The 16,539-nt window shown below is 38.4% G+C and overlaps 1 protein-coding gene across 1 annotated transcript; it reads left to right on the top strand.

The window, feature by feature from the left end:
- Positions 1-15,615: 15,615 nt before the first annotated feature.
- Positions 15,616-16,179, top strand: LOC105715629 (interferon alpha-8-like). The gene has a single exon (XM_012450034.2). It carries the CDS (start codon positions 15,616-15,618, stop codon positions 16,177-16,179), a length of 564 nt encoding a protein of 187 aa, XP_012305457.2.
- Positions 16,180-16,539: the final 360 nt, after the last annotated feature.

Here is a 16,539-nt window from a genome sequence, read left to right as displayed (position 1 = left end):
ATTCTCAATCTTAGTTGAGCTTTTTAGTTATTATAATATTGGTATAGCTACTCAGATAATTAATAATACAAAAGATTCTGAGTCTTTTTTGTGAATACAGTCCAAAATGAGTCATAATGTTATAGGTTATCATGTTAGATATGAACCACTATTGAGAAAGAATACACAAACAAAATATTTTTTGATTATACAATATATAGAGTCAATTATGTTCACATCAAGAATGATGTTAACAATTGCTTTATTGGCCTTTTTAAAATAAAAGAAAAATTTCGATATATCTAGTTCATGAAATTGTTAAACTAGAAAATGATCTGAACATAAAAATGACACTAGCCAAGTATATGATAATGGGGCAGTGGTGGCAGGCATAAAGCCATTATTTCCCAACCAAATGATTATGTCACATTTGTGCCTTACTCAGCTCAAAATCTTATGTAAAATTCTGCATTTGTGAATTAAGATAACCTTTTAAAAGTATTGTACAAAGGGTATATATACATTTTTGAATTCAACTAGCAGATCAGAAATTATTATGTCTGAATTAAGCACTACATTTTAAACATTTAAGGATATCTAGGAACATAAAAATCAAAATCAATTTATTGGCACATAAGATATATATTAAGTAGTAAATGATATCAAATGCAAACCTACATTATGCTGAAATGAAAAGCATCTTAATGCAAACAGATTACACATTTTTATGCAATTTATCTACGTGAGATGACATTTTGCACCAAGTGGAAAACGTTAAATTCTCCAATGAAAACCATGATTATACAGCATGTAAAGCTGAGTGCTTCATAGAAAGCCCTTGCTTAAAACAAATGAGATTAAGAAAGTTCCTATAAGGTGAAATTAATGAAGATAGTTATTGGTTCATGAGATATTGCCAAACATGGTAATGCTCTTAATTAAAAATGAGATAAGTGGAAAAGTAACTCTGAAAGTATCCTGATGTTTGCCTACATTAAAAGCAGAAGCTTACCGAAAAAGTCTGGTTTTGGCCCAATATTTAAACTTAAAATAATGTATTTTAATAGTTTTTAGTTTTCACGTGTTTTCAACTATTTTGTTGTAGGAAAAAATAACCATTAAAACTTAATAAAATCACCTACATAAGGGCACACATTTTCCTTTTCCCCGGGGTGCCCCTGTCCACTGAAAGGGGGACAGCACTTTGCAGACTCATGTCCGGATTGTTCATGGCTTGCCCCTTCCTCCGAATTCGGGTTTTTCTCTGCTGGAACGGCCCCGAATCTGTAACAGACTATACCGCACGATCTGATTTTGAGCGGTCAGTTCGTTCCCTCAATACACCGGCACATTGGTAAAACGGTCTCGCTAAAATGTTCCATAAGAAAAATATCTCGGAGGAGGCGGCGGTAGAGCTCCCTCTCTGTAGTCAGAGCGGTGAAAGGCGGCGTTTACTCGCTGCTGACGCGGCCCGCGGACCCTACGCCCAACGCCTCCCGGCCTCGACTCTGCGGACCCTGAGCGCTGGTCTCCTTGCGGAAGCGGCGCCCGCGAGTCAGGGTCACTGGTGGGTCCCTTGCCCCTGGTCTGGCGTCCTCTGCCGGCTGTGTGGAGCAGCGAAGGGAGCTTTGTGCGCTGTTGGCAGTGGTCGTGCGCTGTGTCCCTGCTGTCCTGGTGATTGAAATTCTCCACGTCCTGATCTCTGCTGACAGCAATCATCACCTGCTCTGCTCTATCCTTCATGTTTCACTCATCAGTATATGTCATTTTCTAGTTTCCCAATCATACTCTATAGTCATGTAAATTGGAAGCATAAGTATCCTTCTCTTTTCAACCCACAAGACCCACTAGCTCTGTTTTCTACAGGAATCACTGAAATAATTGTAAGAAACTCACTCTCTGGTCCAGAAGCTGTAAGTCTCACAGATCGTGTTTCCCACGAACCTTGTGAACTTATGGTGAGAATTAACTGAGCAATGTATATGAGCCACTTGGGTAGTTATTTTATACCTGTAATTATTAGAATTATCTATTTTGTTGATCACATTTCAGACTCTCAAAATAACTACCAAATGTTAATTTTATTTTGCCAACTATATAAAATAGTCAAGATATTTTCTTGTCATTTTGTGAACACAACTACACATTTGTAGGTGAGGCACAAATTGGTGAAAATATTGGATAATTTGTAATCAATTTGAGAATTATAGGAGACCATAAAGAAACATCAGTGTATTATAAGTAAAGTGTACAGCTTTCTAGAAAATATGTGATGGTTCAGTACATGCAATTTCCACAGGCATGTAACGCTGTGGGTGAGGAGGTGGAGTTTGAAGTCTGACAAAGGTTTTGAAACCTAGATTTGCCTTTTATTTACTAGATTGTTTTATTTACATGCACTCCATTAACATGTGGTTTTTTTGGTAAATGAGATTATGGTGAGGGGATTAAATGAATCCCTCAGAAAGGGGAAAATAATTTGTAGTTGCTATCACCATCATCATCATCATCATCATCATCATTTTTGATAAAGACTGAAAGAAGCCTGTGTGATTTGTCTGTCAGGCCCTTGGTGGTCATGATCAGAGTAACACTGAAATATTTAATTAGTAATCAATTCAGGATTAATGTGCCATAAGAAAATAAAGGCAGCATCAAGGAATGTGTTCTCTAGCCTCAAACAAATGTAAAGAATAAACACTATTTTAATGAAACCTTGCCATATAACCATGATAACCTGAGATCTCTTCATCATTACATGATTCATGTAGCACCTATGATACATTAGATTGTGACCCAATATTTCAAGTATAAATCATATATGACAGAGATAAAATTATCAAGTATAATTATTAACCTTTTCTCTAAAACAGGATCTAATATCTGTACTCACAGGTAAAATCAAAGACATTGAATCAAGGAGAGGAGGAAAATGACGGCCTCATTTTGGCCCCATTTAAGAAAGGCACAAGGGTATAAATGAGAGAAAGAAATTCACAAGAAGTAGGAGGAGACTACAAGAATGAATATGCAGGTGTTTGGGGGAAAAAAAAAGGCATTTGCTTAGAAGGAGCTACCATGATAAGAATGATTCATGGAGTGAATGGTTAAAGAGCATTTAATTTTTATGTCTGTTTGCTTTAGAGACAAGTCTTGCTATGTTGCCCAGGCTGGAATGCAGTGGTGTGATCACAGTGCATTGCAGTCTTGAACTCCTGGGCTCCTCCTCCTGCCTCAGCCTCTCCAGTAGCTGGCACAGGTCTATGCCACTGTGCCCAGCTCAAAAGAGCATTTAAAAATGTTTTTATAATTACATAAGTTTTATATAAATTTGACATTGATATATTTAAATATATGAAAATTGTTCACATTTCAATCACTTCAAAAAATGTAAAACATCCTTGGTCATTAAGGAATTCTTCCCCAATTCCAGTGCCCTCACAAGAGGTAACTGCTATAAAGAATTTGGTGACACTTGAGAATTTTCATTTATACAGCCTGGGTTGTTAACTAGCAAAAAGGGCCTCAACATATGAGTGGGTCTTAGAGCAAAGCCGTAAAGAGTCACTCACTTTGTTATCAGAAGCCTGGATGAGTTTGGAGGGAACATTTTGAATCTCTCTTATAAAATGAGTTCTTCATAAGGACTGGGTAGAAAAGAACAGTTCTAAGGTTGTAAACATTCTGTTAGACAAAGAGAGAATGAGAGAGGGAGAGAAAGAGAGAAGAAAGCCCCCTCCTTTTGCCCAGAAACATTTAACTCTCTCAGATGTTTTTTTTCCCTTCAGGATCTACTTGAAAAAATAAATGTTTGAAGCAAGTAAAACACCAAGATGACTAAACATTAATGTCTCTGGACATATTAATTAGATTAGAAATGCACACGTTTGGGACTTTTGAAGATGTGTGTGTAAGCGTGCGCACACAATATGCACCTCTACGTCTGATTAACGTGCCCAGGGACATTAATGCCTAGTCATCTTGGTGTTGATAACCTACTATTACAGTGTCTCATCATGTTTAGGTAAGCTTAAGTAGAGAGAAACAAAGGGAAGATAACGAATATATAATTTTTCTCCAAATATATACATGAAATCTTTTTCTAAAATCAGTTTCAGTCTCCTTTCCAGATAGGACACAGGCATTTGAACAAGACTGCTAATCTGAAGCACTCATATAATGAGAGGAAGTAGCTTCTGTATGGGGGCTCTGTTTTCTGGCTGAGTTGTTGGTTCCCCAGAGTGGCAAGTTCAAGTGTTTAGCAAAAAAATGGCATGACAGAATGGCCGGTCTTTCCAGGTCTTATCAGGTCAAGATTAGCAAGATTTGTTTGGTTGTTTGTTTTTATCATCATTCCAGTTCACTGGTTTGATTTTGTGGTATTTTTCCTGGAGGCTTAGTGTAGAGCTTGTTTCTAAAGCATCCCAATGGTTCAATGAACATCAACTTCTTTCTAATATCTCTGTTTACTCAACTAGTTTTACTTTCAACTAGAGTCTACTAATGCAACCAAATAAATATCTTCCAAACCTATGGTCTCTCTCCTTTTGTATAAATAACTTTGTCCTCATGGGTTTACTTGACTCATTCCTACTATAAGGTACACATTCAAACTTCTACCCAGTATCTGCTGCTCCCTGTTTCTGACACTTTGACCACCATGCCTTTACTTACCATGCCTTACTACCATGCCTTACTCCCACAGATCCTTGAGATGCCAGCTTAGCAGTCACTAATTCTGGAAGCTTTCCCAGTCCCACACAAGTCCTACATGCTCCTAGAATCCTATACTTACCCTACCACAACCATTAGCATTACTTTCGTTGAATGTTCACTTGCCCATATCCCACTAGACTAGAAGCTCTGTCATTTTCTGGAAGCAGGAAATATGTCTACTTTTTTCATTGTGCCTGGCACATTTCATAGTGTCAGCAAATAGAAAGTATATTCACTACTTGTTGAAGTTTCAAGATAAATTATTCCATATTTTAGTTTCTAGTTCATGCAACTGCTAAAATTGAATCAACAAACATTGGACATAACTTTTGCAAGAAACAAGTAAAACTGAATTAGTTCCAGCTATAAAATCTGCCAAAGTGTTTTGTGCATCTTTTTCATAGCCCTAGAAAGGGTTCCTACTGATTACTTACCCTATAAGATGTGTCATCTTTGCCAGGGTGCTCCACTACAGAAATAATACAGTTGTTTTATTTACCAATATATTCACTAAATAAGTACATTACTTGATATAGATATACTCAAAATATTTTATGAAGCAATAAAATAAATAAAACCAATTATGTTCTTTTTGAAATTGAAGGCAGATTCAAGGTTTAAGAACACTTTGTATCTTTTCAAGAGGGTGAGTTAAGACCCAACATTTATAGTTAAGATTTAACTTCCTCCTATCCTCCACAAGCAGAAGAAACCAAAAGGCAAAACTGACCATATTTATAAAGAATAAAATTCGGCTGGGTGCGGTGGCTCACACCTGTAATCCCAGCACTTTGGGAGGCCGAGGCAGGTGGATCACGAGGTCAAGAGATCGAGACCATCCTGGTCAACATGGTGAAATCCCATCTCTATTAAAAATACAAAAAATTAGCTGGGCATGGTGGCGCATGCCTGTAATCTCAGCTACTCAGGAGGCTGAGGCAGGAGAATTGCCTGAACCCAGGAGGCAGAGATTGCGATGAGCCGAGATCGCACCATTGCACTCCAGCCTGGGTAACAAGAGCGAAACTCCGTCTCAAAAAAAAATAATAATAATAATAATAATAAAGTTCGAAGACAAGTATCATGAGATACATTGTAATTGTTATAAACTAAAAATGTAATTTCCTTATATTCAAAAGTACTGTACAATTTCTTATTGAAAAAGTCTAACAAAAATGACTCAATGCATTTTACTACAGAAGCAGAAGAAAAGTATTTGAATTGAACTTGAAGTGACATATTAATAGAGACCCAATTGACCAAAATGAGGTTGATGTCTAAGTCTCTTTTTCAATCTTCTGAGTTTTCTGATAAGCCTACTAACACAGAGAAATAACTTACTGATTTTTACTTCTTAATTTCTGGTAGGACAATGTCCAATGTACCAATGGGCACAGCAGCTATGTACTTTCTTTTTCAGATAGAGACTGGTCCCTCAGGAATAACCCTTCACAGACAGGTTGGAGTTTTCCTACTGAAGGTCTCTTCCATTTTCTGTTCCAAAACAATTTTCCAGAGGTCCTAGCTACTGATCAAGCTCAGTGAGTAATTTCAGCCCTTTGTGCTGAAAACACTGGAGATCTGCTGGGTCATCTCATGGAGAATATCAATGGCCTGAGCCTTTTGGAATTTGGTGTCATCCATCTGCTACAGGAGAACCTGAAAACATTCTTGTCCTTCAGACAGGAAGAAAAGGAAGATTCTGTCAATTTGGTGCAGAACTGTGAAGGTCTCTGCTTCTGGCAAGCCAAGGTACTGGGCCAGCTCATAACTAAGGGTACAGAGATAGCTGAAGAACATCATCCTCAGTGTCACTAGTGAATAGGCTGGCAGGGCCAGTGGTGTGATACAGCTGGCTGTGCCTTGTGAGCCTTCATCCAGCTGTCTCAGCACTTTCTTGTTGTGAGATTATTACATAACAAGGCTAGGATTTTCAGTTTTTGTATTTATCTCAATTTTGTTTCCATTTTGTTCACTTTCTATTCTATTTATGGATCTCACATAGTCATGACTTCAACAATTCTTTTGTATTATAATGGAAATTAAACACTCAGAAAATGGCAGAAATCTCATCTAATAGGAGGTATTCATCTAAATGAGAACCAATTTTTGTTGTTGTTGTCGTTGTTGTTGTTGTTGTTGTTTGAGACAAAGTCTCACTCTGTTGCCCAGGCTGGAGTGCAGTGGCACGATCTTGGCTCACTGCAACCTCTGCCTCCCAGGTTCAGGCAATTTTCCTGCCTCAGCCTCCCGAGTAGCTGGGATTACAAGCCTGTGCCACCACACCCAGCTAATTTTTGTATTTTTAGTAGAGATGAGGTTTCACCACGTTGGTCAGGCTAGTCTCGAACTCCTGACCTCGTGATCCACCCGCCGCGGCCTCCCAAAGTGCTGGGATTACAGGCATGAGCCACCACCCCCAGCCAAGAACCAATGTTTAAATAAAAACCTGTCTGAGTCTCAGTCTATTTCTCTTAAAATTCTAATAATGGTACTTAGAGGTTTTATCTTAGATGTAATTTTTACTTTCTTTTTTCTTTTCTTTCTTCTTTCCCTTCTTTCCTTCTTTTCTTTTCTTTTCTTTTTCTTGATAGAGTCTTGTTCTGCCATCCAGGCTGGAGTGCAATGGCGTGATCTCTGTTCACTGCAACCTCTGCCTCCCAGGTTCAAGCAATTCTCTTGCCTCAGCCTCCCAAGTAGCTGAGATTACAGGCACCTGCCACCATGCCAGGCTAATTTTTTTTTTTGTATTTTATTAGAGATGGGGTTTCACCAAGTGGCAAGGCTGGTTTCGATCTCCTGACCTCAAGTTGTCCACCCACCTCGCCTCCTAAAGTGCTAGGATTACAGGCATGAGCCACTGTGCCCAGCCCATTTTTACTTATTAAATTGCACTGAATACACATTTCCTCACCTCTCTCCATCTGCCTTTTAAGGGCTAATGCACTAGATTTGATTTCTTCCACGTTTCCTTACAGGAGACACAATTTACAATCTACAGATAACAGGGCATAAAACTGGCATACCAAGGGTTAAGTCATCCAGTTGTCTTCATTCTGTCACTAAAAATGTGTTCACTGCATATATGTGACAAACAATGTGCTTGGCAATGTGGATTCAAGGATAATAAGACAGGATGATGACTGCCCTCGAGGGAGCAAAAGCTAGACATTAAAGACACGATTATGATTAATTAGCTCTAGCATTCTCAGTGCAGCCAAGAGGAAGTACTGAGAGCAAATAAAGAGGGAAATTGGGAAGCAGTAGAAAGCTCTACTTTCTGACAAAATCTGTGACTCTTAGCAAGCTAAACATCAGCTTTTCCTTTCCTCGTTGGAAAAATTGAGATTATTTTAGTAGTTGTCATTTTAGAAACTGTAAAGATTAAATGAAATAAAGTTTGGAAATTACTGGCTGAGAATCTGAACATAGTAAATTATAGTGATATGGGTTGGCTGTGTCCCCACCCAAAACTCACCTTGAATTGTAGTACTCGCCACATGGCAAGAGCAGAGCCAGGTGGAGATAATTGAATCATGGAGGCAGTTTCTCAAATACTGTTCTCGCGGTAGTGAATAAGTCTCACAAGAACTGATGGTTTTATAAATGGGAGTTCCCCTCCCTGCACAAGCTTTCTCTTGCCTGCCATCATGTAAGACCTAACTTTGCTCCTCATTCGCCGTCTGCCATGATTGTGAGGCCTCCCCAGCCATGTGGAACTGTGAGTCAATTAAACCTCTTTTCTTTCTTTCTTTCTTTCTTTCTTTATTTATTATTGCATTTTAGGTTTTGGGGTACATGTGAAAAACATGCAAAGTTGTTGCACAGGTGCATTCATGGCAGTGTGATTTGCTGCCTCCCTCCCCCTCACTCATATCTGGCATTTCTCCCCATGCTATCCCTCCCCAACTCCCCACCCCCCCGCTGTCCCCCCTCCCCCCCAACAGACCCCCGTGTATAGTGCTCCCCTCCCTGTGTCCATGTGTTCTCCTTGTTCAACACCCTCCTATGAGTGAGAACATGTGGTGTTTGGTTTTGTGTTCTTGTGTCAGTTTGCTGAGAATGATGGTTTCCAGGTTCATCCGGTATCGTAGCCAATGAGGTTTATCCGAGGCGCGATTATTGTTAATTGAAAACCTCTTTTCTTTATAAATTATTCAGTCTTGGGTATGTCTTTATTAGCAGCTTGAGAACCAAGTAATACAGATAGCAACCTTTAGTATAAATATAATCTATATAGTTTGCATTTGTAAACTTAAGTTTACAGATGTTTAAGTTTACAGGAGGGCGCCTCCCTCCTCCTGGCCCGGTGAGCAGCGTCCCCAGCCCCGGGTGCTCCCAGGACCCGCCCTCTTGCCCTAGAGTCCAGTGTGTCCCCTTCCCCAAGCCTTCCCCGCCCCGCACCCCCACACAAACGGAATCCTGAAGACTAAACCCGTGTGATCTCGAGTCCTCAAGCCCTAGAATCAACTGGTCCTTCTGTAAAAATAAGCCTCGCTGAAGTCTGTGTGGGGAATAAAGCCCCAAAGCCAGGGGAAAATTCCGAAAATGAAAGGTGCCCTGCTGGCTACCTGAGGAGGATGTCTCCGTGGAGACCACGGCGGAGCTGCCTCCTCAGCAGCAAAGGAGATTTTTTTACTCAGGTTGAAGCTGCACAAAGTTGACGCGATAAGCCTCAAAGACGTTTCCCTGGGGCTGCGCGACGCCAAGAACGCGGTTCCCAAATCCTGGGCGTCAGGAAAGGCCATTGCGGCCCCTTGCTGCGGCCTTGGTGTGCAGCGAGGGGAGCAGCGCTCTTTGCGTAGCGGGCCCGCGTCCCCTCGCGGCAGGCTAGTGAATTTCTGAAATCGCAGTGGCCCGCATCTCCCTGCTAATGGCGGGAGTCATCATGCTCACCTTCGGCGCCGCCTGCTGGCTTAGCAAGACAAGCTTGGAGCCATGGCTAGAAAACAAGGTAGGCGGGAGGAAACCTCAGTGATATTCACACAGCTGAAAATATCCCCTTTCAGTTATGCCTAATGATAGAACCTAAGGTTTCTAGGAAAAAAAGGAAATATTACCCAAATCCAGAAGACAGGAGCCATCCGTTTCCACCATCAGCAGCTCCTGCAGATCTTTAGCCTCTTCCCCAGGGAGGACACTTCGGCTGCTTGACATAAAATCCTCTTCGATAAACAACTCTACAGCCATGATCACAACCTGGAACAACTGCAGCTGACAAAAGTAAATTTCTACAAAAGTAGAAAATCTATCTTGTTCCTATTTGGGAATTGCTGTCAGGAAATATTTCCAAAGAATCATTACCTACGTGAAGTAAAGAGAATAAGGCACCTATGCCTGGGAGGTTGTCAGAGAGAAGACTGAAGTGTGTTTTTCCCTTGTTAACAGTCCTCAAAGAAAAGACAGCAAATAAACAGGAAAGTTATTATATATTCATGAATCTCTCTAATCAATTACATTATTGTTTCCTGAGCCAAAAAAGCAATGTCATCTCAGATTTTTTAACCAGCTCAAAAAATCTGAAACCAGTCATTAGATTATATCAAAATTATATTGTGTATCACAATTTTGCAAAAAATGTTTGCAGAAAAGAACATGTATTATTTTCTTAAGGTGATCACTTATAATTTTATTTATCTGCTTAAATCTTTAAGGGGTACTTACTGTTTCCTAAGTCGGAAATTCCATTTTTTATGGAAAAGTTTCTTCAGGATAGTATTTTAAAAGAATTCTGTCAGTTAAGTTGATGCTATCTGCTGTAACAGATAAATAGAAAATAATTAGTAATTAGATCAATATGCAAATTAATCTTTCCTTCCTATAAAAGCTCAATGCAGGACTTCCTGCTCAGATGACTCTGGTTGGCTGTTTTCTGAAGATGATTCAGGGATCTGAGTACCTTTTATTTTGTGGCTTTGCTATCTTCAACATATAACTCCAAATGTGGCTGTGGTGCTTGAGTCTATTTTAGTCAATTGCAAAGATTAAACTATGGTACCTCACATGGAGATGTTTTCATAGGCCCAGATGTTACAGGACAAAAATCTCTTTCAACCAAATTAACTTGGCCTGGATTTATTCTCATAGGATACCAAGATGAAAAGAAGTTGTGAAAGGGAGTCCAGTTGGGTGATTAGTGGGAAAAGGAGGCAAGTTCTTTGAATAAGATTAATCTTCATTTTTATAATATTTGTACAAATGCGATTTTTAGGGAAAAAAAAACAATGTTTTTGCTATCATACTCTATTAAAACATCTGTTCCAAAATCTGATTCCGCAATTCAAACTCAGGGAAGTGGACACAGATGTCCTTCATTAGAGTTTATGGCATCATTGACTGTTTGAAAGAAGTATTTAAATTGGTTCCCAAAGGCATTGGCTAAAGTTTAAAAAAGGCCAAGAGTATCGGGATAAGGCCTTGGATCACTTGTAAAATTGAAATTCTTTCTTTATTGTCTGAGGAGACAAGGAAACTATGCCAGGTATCTTTGCAGGTACTTGAAGACCACTGAAAGAAAAGTGGAGAGTGAGTCTTCCATTTGTCCAAGTCATTATTTCTCATTCAGATATTCTAATTATTAAAAACTGAAGCTTGAAAATGATTCTACAATCAAGTGGCTGTTCTTTCTTTGAATATTCCACATAATTTTCAGTGAAAACTCCCCATGAAGAACCTTGAAGAATTTACAAAATATCTTTTATTTTCCTTTCAAATTATGTATCTAATATGTATTGGTATTATTCTTTCCTCTAGTATTATAGTGATTACTCTTTTTCATGAATATTGACTGAGCACCTGAAATGATAGCGACTGGGCAAAGGTGCCAGGGAACAAGTTTGGATAAGATGATGTCTCTGCCCATAAATATCTTGTGGACCCCTGATAAGCTAGTCTAAAGAGAAAATGGGACAGATAACTGAAGGCGACATCTCTGACAGCTAAAAGAGAGAATTATAACCATGCATAAAGAAGAATAACACTGCCAGGCAAAAACATCTGACCAAAGAGTCAAAATCCAAAATCTTGGTTTTTCTACCTGAAGTGTCACTTTGAATATTACATGCCAAATTTTGGAAATCAAACAGAAATGGACCCCATTATCACATGGAAAATGGATGGAGCTAATAAGAAGCAAATAATCATTCATTTATTTTTTGTGTGAGGAGAATCTTTTTTGAAAATCACTGAATAAGGCTACATAATTATCACATTATTTAAGACACACCAAAAAAAAAATGAAAGGCCAAATGGAAGGAGCAAAGGCATAGTTTTCTCCAATTCTATGCCCATTTTTACCAGACATCCCTCCACCTAGGCAAACACATTCTTTTTTTCCAACACCTTTTCTTTAGTTCACTACATATATTGCCTATCATGTTTGCCCAGTTTCTCAAAACAAGTGGTAAAATTAACTCAGTAGCAAACTCTGCTGGCCTGCAACATAAATGGCATCAACCAGCTGGCAAGTCAGGTGACTCAGAGACTTTGGCATCACAGTCCTCCTCCTGTAATGCACTTGACTCTCCTCATTTCTCCAGAAGTACTTCCATTCCCACCTTCAATCCCTTTAGCGAGCCCTTCTAGATGTGGTCTCCCTGAGCTCTGAGCATTAGCTCATTGGTTTAGTTCTGACTTAGCTCATGTCTCTAGCTCATCATGACTTAGTCTTAGACTTGTGCTAAGATAAAATCTAAAGCCTTAAGGATATTTGAATAAAAGGATAGAAATATACAGAGTTTTACAGAGATGTTTATGAATATATTACTAGGGTGAACAAAGAATTTTGCAACTACATTCAAGTTTATGAATATATGTTCTCAATAAAACAAAACTAGTATATAACATGTAAATAAATTGGGGACCATCTTCATTATAATGTAACATATCAGGCATAGACAAATAGGGCTTTTCAGTGAAAGAGAGGGTGAAGGAGCTGAAAAGAAAGACCATGGCTTTCTTTATATAGGACTCTACTAAGAAAACATTTATCGGGGTCTAGAAAACAGCTCTAGTTCTTATGGCCAGAAATAATTCCCAGGGAGCATGTAAGAACTGAGGATTTAGAGTCAGATATTTTGAGTTCCAACTGTGGCTCCACAACTCAATAGCTCCCTGTGCTTCTGTGTTTTCCTTTTGTAAAAGGGGACAATAGTACAACCTGTCAGTGTCTGCTTTGGTCACTGATGTCTCTAGCAACTAAACCGGGATGGGCGCATAGTAGATGCTCAATAATTATGAAAAATGAGTGTATTTCTCTTTGAATGAAGTGAAAGTAGTTTTTGTAAGTGCTAAGAACAATATCTGATTGATAAGAAATACGATAATTATTATTATTATTCTTATTAGTATTATCATTATTGTCCTTTTTATTAAGTCAAGAGAAGTTTCCTTTGAAATCATCTATTTCCTGGCTTCTTATTAGAGAGGTACATTAGAGTTCTCTAGAGGGACAGAATTATTTAATTGGATATATTTATATATATAAAGGAGTTTATTAGGGAGAATTGACTCACATGACCACAAGGCAAAGTCCTACCATAGGCCGTCTGCAGGTTGAGGAACAAGGAAGCCAGTGGTGGATCAGTCCAAGTCCCAAAACCTCAAAAATAGAGAAGTCAGCAGTGCAGCCTTTAGTGTGCGGCCAAAGGCCTGAGAGCCCCTAGAAAATCACTGGTGTAATTCCAAGAATCCAAAAGCTGAAGAACTTAGAGCTGATTTTGAGGGCAGGAAGCATCCATCATGGGAGAAAGATGAAGGCCAGAAGACCCAGCAAGTCTCCTCTTCCATCTTCTACTACCTGCTTCATTCTAGCCATACTGGCAGCTGCTTAGATGGTGCTCACCATGATTGACAGTGGGTCTCCCTCTCACAGTCCACTGACTGAAATATTAATCTCCTTTGGCAATACCCTCATAGACACACCTAGGAACAATACTTTGAATCCTTCAATTCAATCAAGGTGACACTGAATACTAAACATTACAACATACAACATGAAAAATACTGATCTTTGGAGTTTATCTATCTACTAGTAGAGAACTTGAGACAATTATACTTGTCCATTCTACAGTGAGAATATTGTGCTCTCACACATTTGCCTTCCTAGTGCACAACGTCTTATGTTTGGTTCATCACCCTCAACTGTCTAGTAAGGCTGAATTCACTAAAGCTGCAAACACCCCCCTGGACCAGTAATGATTACTTTTTATTGAGCTCAAGCCCATTTGCTACCTTTGATCTACATCTCTTCCACCATTTTGCTTCTGCTCTCCCCAACTCATTAATGTCCATCTAACCTGGGCTGAATGTCTAAGTTATATTTTGTTAGTTTTTTTCTCCAGTGGGATATTACTTCCATTCCTACATTTTTTATCACATTTAGATATATAGTTGTTGTCTTTTTATCCTCATTTATTGGGATACAAAAAGCAACAACTTTTGTTTTCAATGAAAAGGAAATGAGAAAGATATTTGGTGTCTTGCATGCTATGTAAACAATGGTACACCTAATTTACTTTATCATATTTAGATATTATTATTGACCTTAGGTAACAGATAGCTTTTTTAAATTTCATAAGAATGAACTAGAATTGGGATGTCCCCAGCTTCTTTGGGAAACCAGAACATTAATGCAAAAATTGTTTTGAAAAATCAAATTGATGTTTTCTCAATTGTGTATTTTTATTGGGGATGATATTGCTCCTAAGGGTACAAACCTTAGTTCTTGCAGTGTGAACAAATTGTAAATAGTACATTCATTTATGGCCCCTGAATGCCGAACTCTAACAAAACCTTATCCTTTAGTATTTATTTTCTTTCACTTGGTTTTCTTGTGTATCACATGAAAATCATTGAATTGAGTTCATGGAAGACAAAATGTATGTGAGATCAGTGCTACAAACCAATGTGATATAGATGATTGTCATTGGTGGACTTTCTCTCCACTATGTGTTTAAGCACATACCATGTGATATGGTCTCCATTGGCATATGAATAGGCTGCCACTGGCTGTCTGGGTATGTAGCTTATGTTTGATCCTCAGTACTTTCAAGTGTATTATATACTTTTATACAAATGCTTTGTATTTTATTATTATATTGTATAACAGTTTTTCAAACATCAGTGCTTATAGTAACTGCTGAAAAAAAAGTGTTGACTATACCTGGATGAAAATTTAGCAGTTACTGAAGGCAAAAATTATTTTCTATATGAAGCAAAACTAAATGTTAAGTAAAATAAATTAAATATTACAGAAATAATTTAATTTTAAATAGCCCCTTAACAGTTTTTTGAGATTTTTAAGTATTTTTATTATATTGATACTACATATTTAATATAAGTATTTTTACTAGATTGGTATATATATTTTTATGTATTATAACTTTACATGTTTCAGTTGATTCATTAATATTTATGTAAGTATACTAGAAGTCACTCAGCAAATAATTTTCAAAAAGTTTAATGTCAATAGCTTTTAAATTTAACTTTTAGCATAAAATTTTTCTTATTATTAATGCTACATTGCATAAAGAAGTAAACAGTCCACTTCGTTTTTTATGTATAAGGCATGGATAGAAATACGGTACATCCATATATACATATAATATATCTGTGTTATTAAATTATCAGAAGGGGTTTACTTGGAAAAAACAATTATCAAACAGGACTCTGGAGGTTGAAAAAGGGAACACAGTAATGAAAAGGAAACTGGTTGAGAAACGCTTCCCCAAGCCCGTATAGAAAGTGCATAAAGGGAAGCAAAAAAAAAAAGTAGAAAAAAAATGCAGTTGCGTTCTGAAAATGGAAATTAGTATGTTCCCTATATAAGGCTGTGTACAAACCAAAGTCTTCAGAGATCCTAGAGCCAGAGGTTAAGGGTCATCCATCTGAACCAGCTCAGCAGCATCTGCAACATCTATCATGGTCTTGCCCTTATATTTACTGGTGGCCCTTGTGGTGCTCAGCTACAAGTCATTCAGCTCTCTGGGCTGTGATGTGCCTCAGAACCACAGCTTGGGTAACAGGAGGGCCTTGGTGTTCCTGGCACAAATGAGAAGAATCTCTCCTTTCTCCTGCCTGAAGGACAGACATGACTTTGGATTCCCCCAGAAGGAGTTTGATGGCAGCCAGCTCCAGAAGGCTCAAGCCATTTTTGTCCTCCATGAGATGATCCAGCAGACCTTCAACCTCTTCAGCACAAAGGACTCATCTGCTGCTTGGGATGAGAGCCTCCTAGAAAAACTCTACACTGAACTTTACCAGCAGCTGAATGATCTGGAAGCCTGTGTGATGCAGAAGGTAGGGGTGACAGAGATTCCCCTGATGTACGAGGACTCCATTCTGGCTGTGAGGAAATACTTCCAAAGAATCGCTCTATATCTGACAGAGAAGACACACAGCCCTTGTGCCTGGGAGGTTGTCAGAGCAGAAATCATGAGATCCTTCCTCTTTATCAATCAACTTGCAAAAAACATTGAAGACTAAGGAATGAGACTTGGTGCAACGTGGAAATGATTCTTATAGACTAATACAGGAGCTGATACTTCCACAAGTTGTGCCACTTCAAAGACTCTTGTTTCTGCTATAACCATGCCATGAGTTGAATTAAATATGTCAAGTGTTTTCAGGAGTGTTAAGCGACATCCTGTTGAGCTGTATGGGCACTAGTCCCTTACAGATGGCCATACTGATGGATCTATTCATCTATTTATTTAAATACTTATTTATTTCACTATTTATGTAAGTTAAATTAGTTTTTCATCTATTTAAATATTTATTTCACTATTTATATAAGTTAAATTAGTTTTGTTCATATTATATCATGTGAACTTTTACATTGTGAAT

This window comes from Aotus nancymaae, unplaced genomic scaffold (genome assembly GCF_030222135.1).
Source record: "Aotus nancymaae isolate 86718 unplaced genomic scaffold, 86718_ANA_hifiasm-v0.15.2.pri h1tg000003l, whole genome shotgun sequence".
Taxonomy (NCBI): Eukaryota; Metazoa; Chordata; class Mammalia; order Primates; family Aotidae; genus Aotus; species Aotus nancymaae.
The sequence above is the reverse complement of the archived record's forward strand: the minus strand, read 5'-3'. Positions and strand labels throughout refer to the sequence as shown.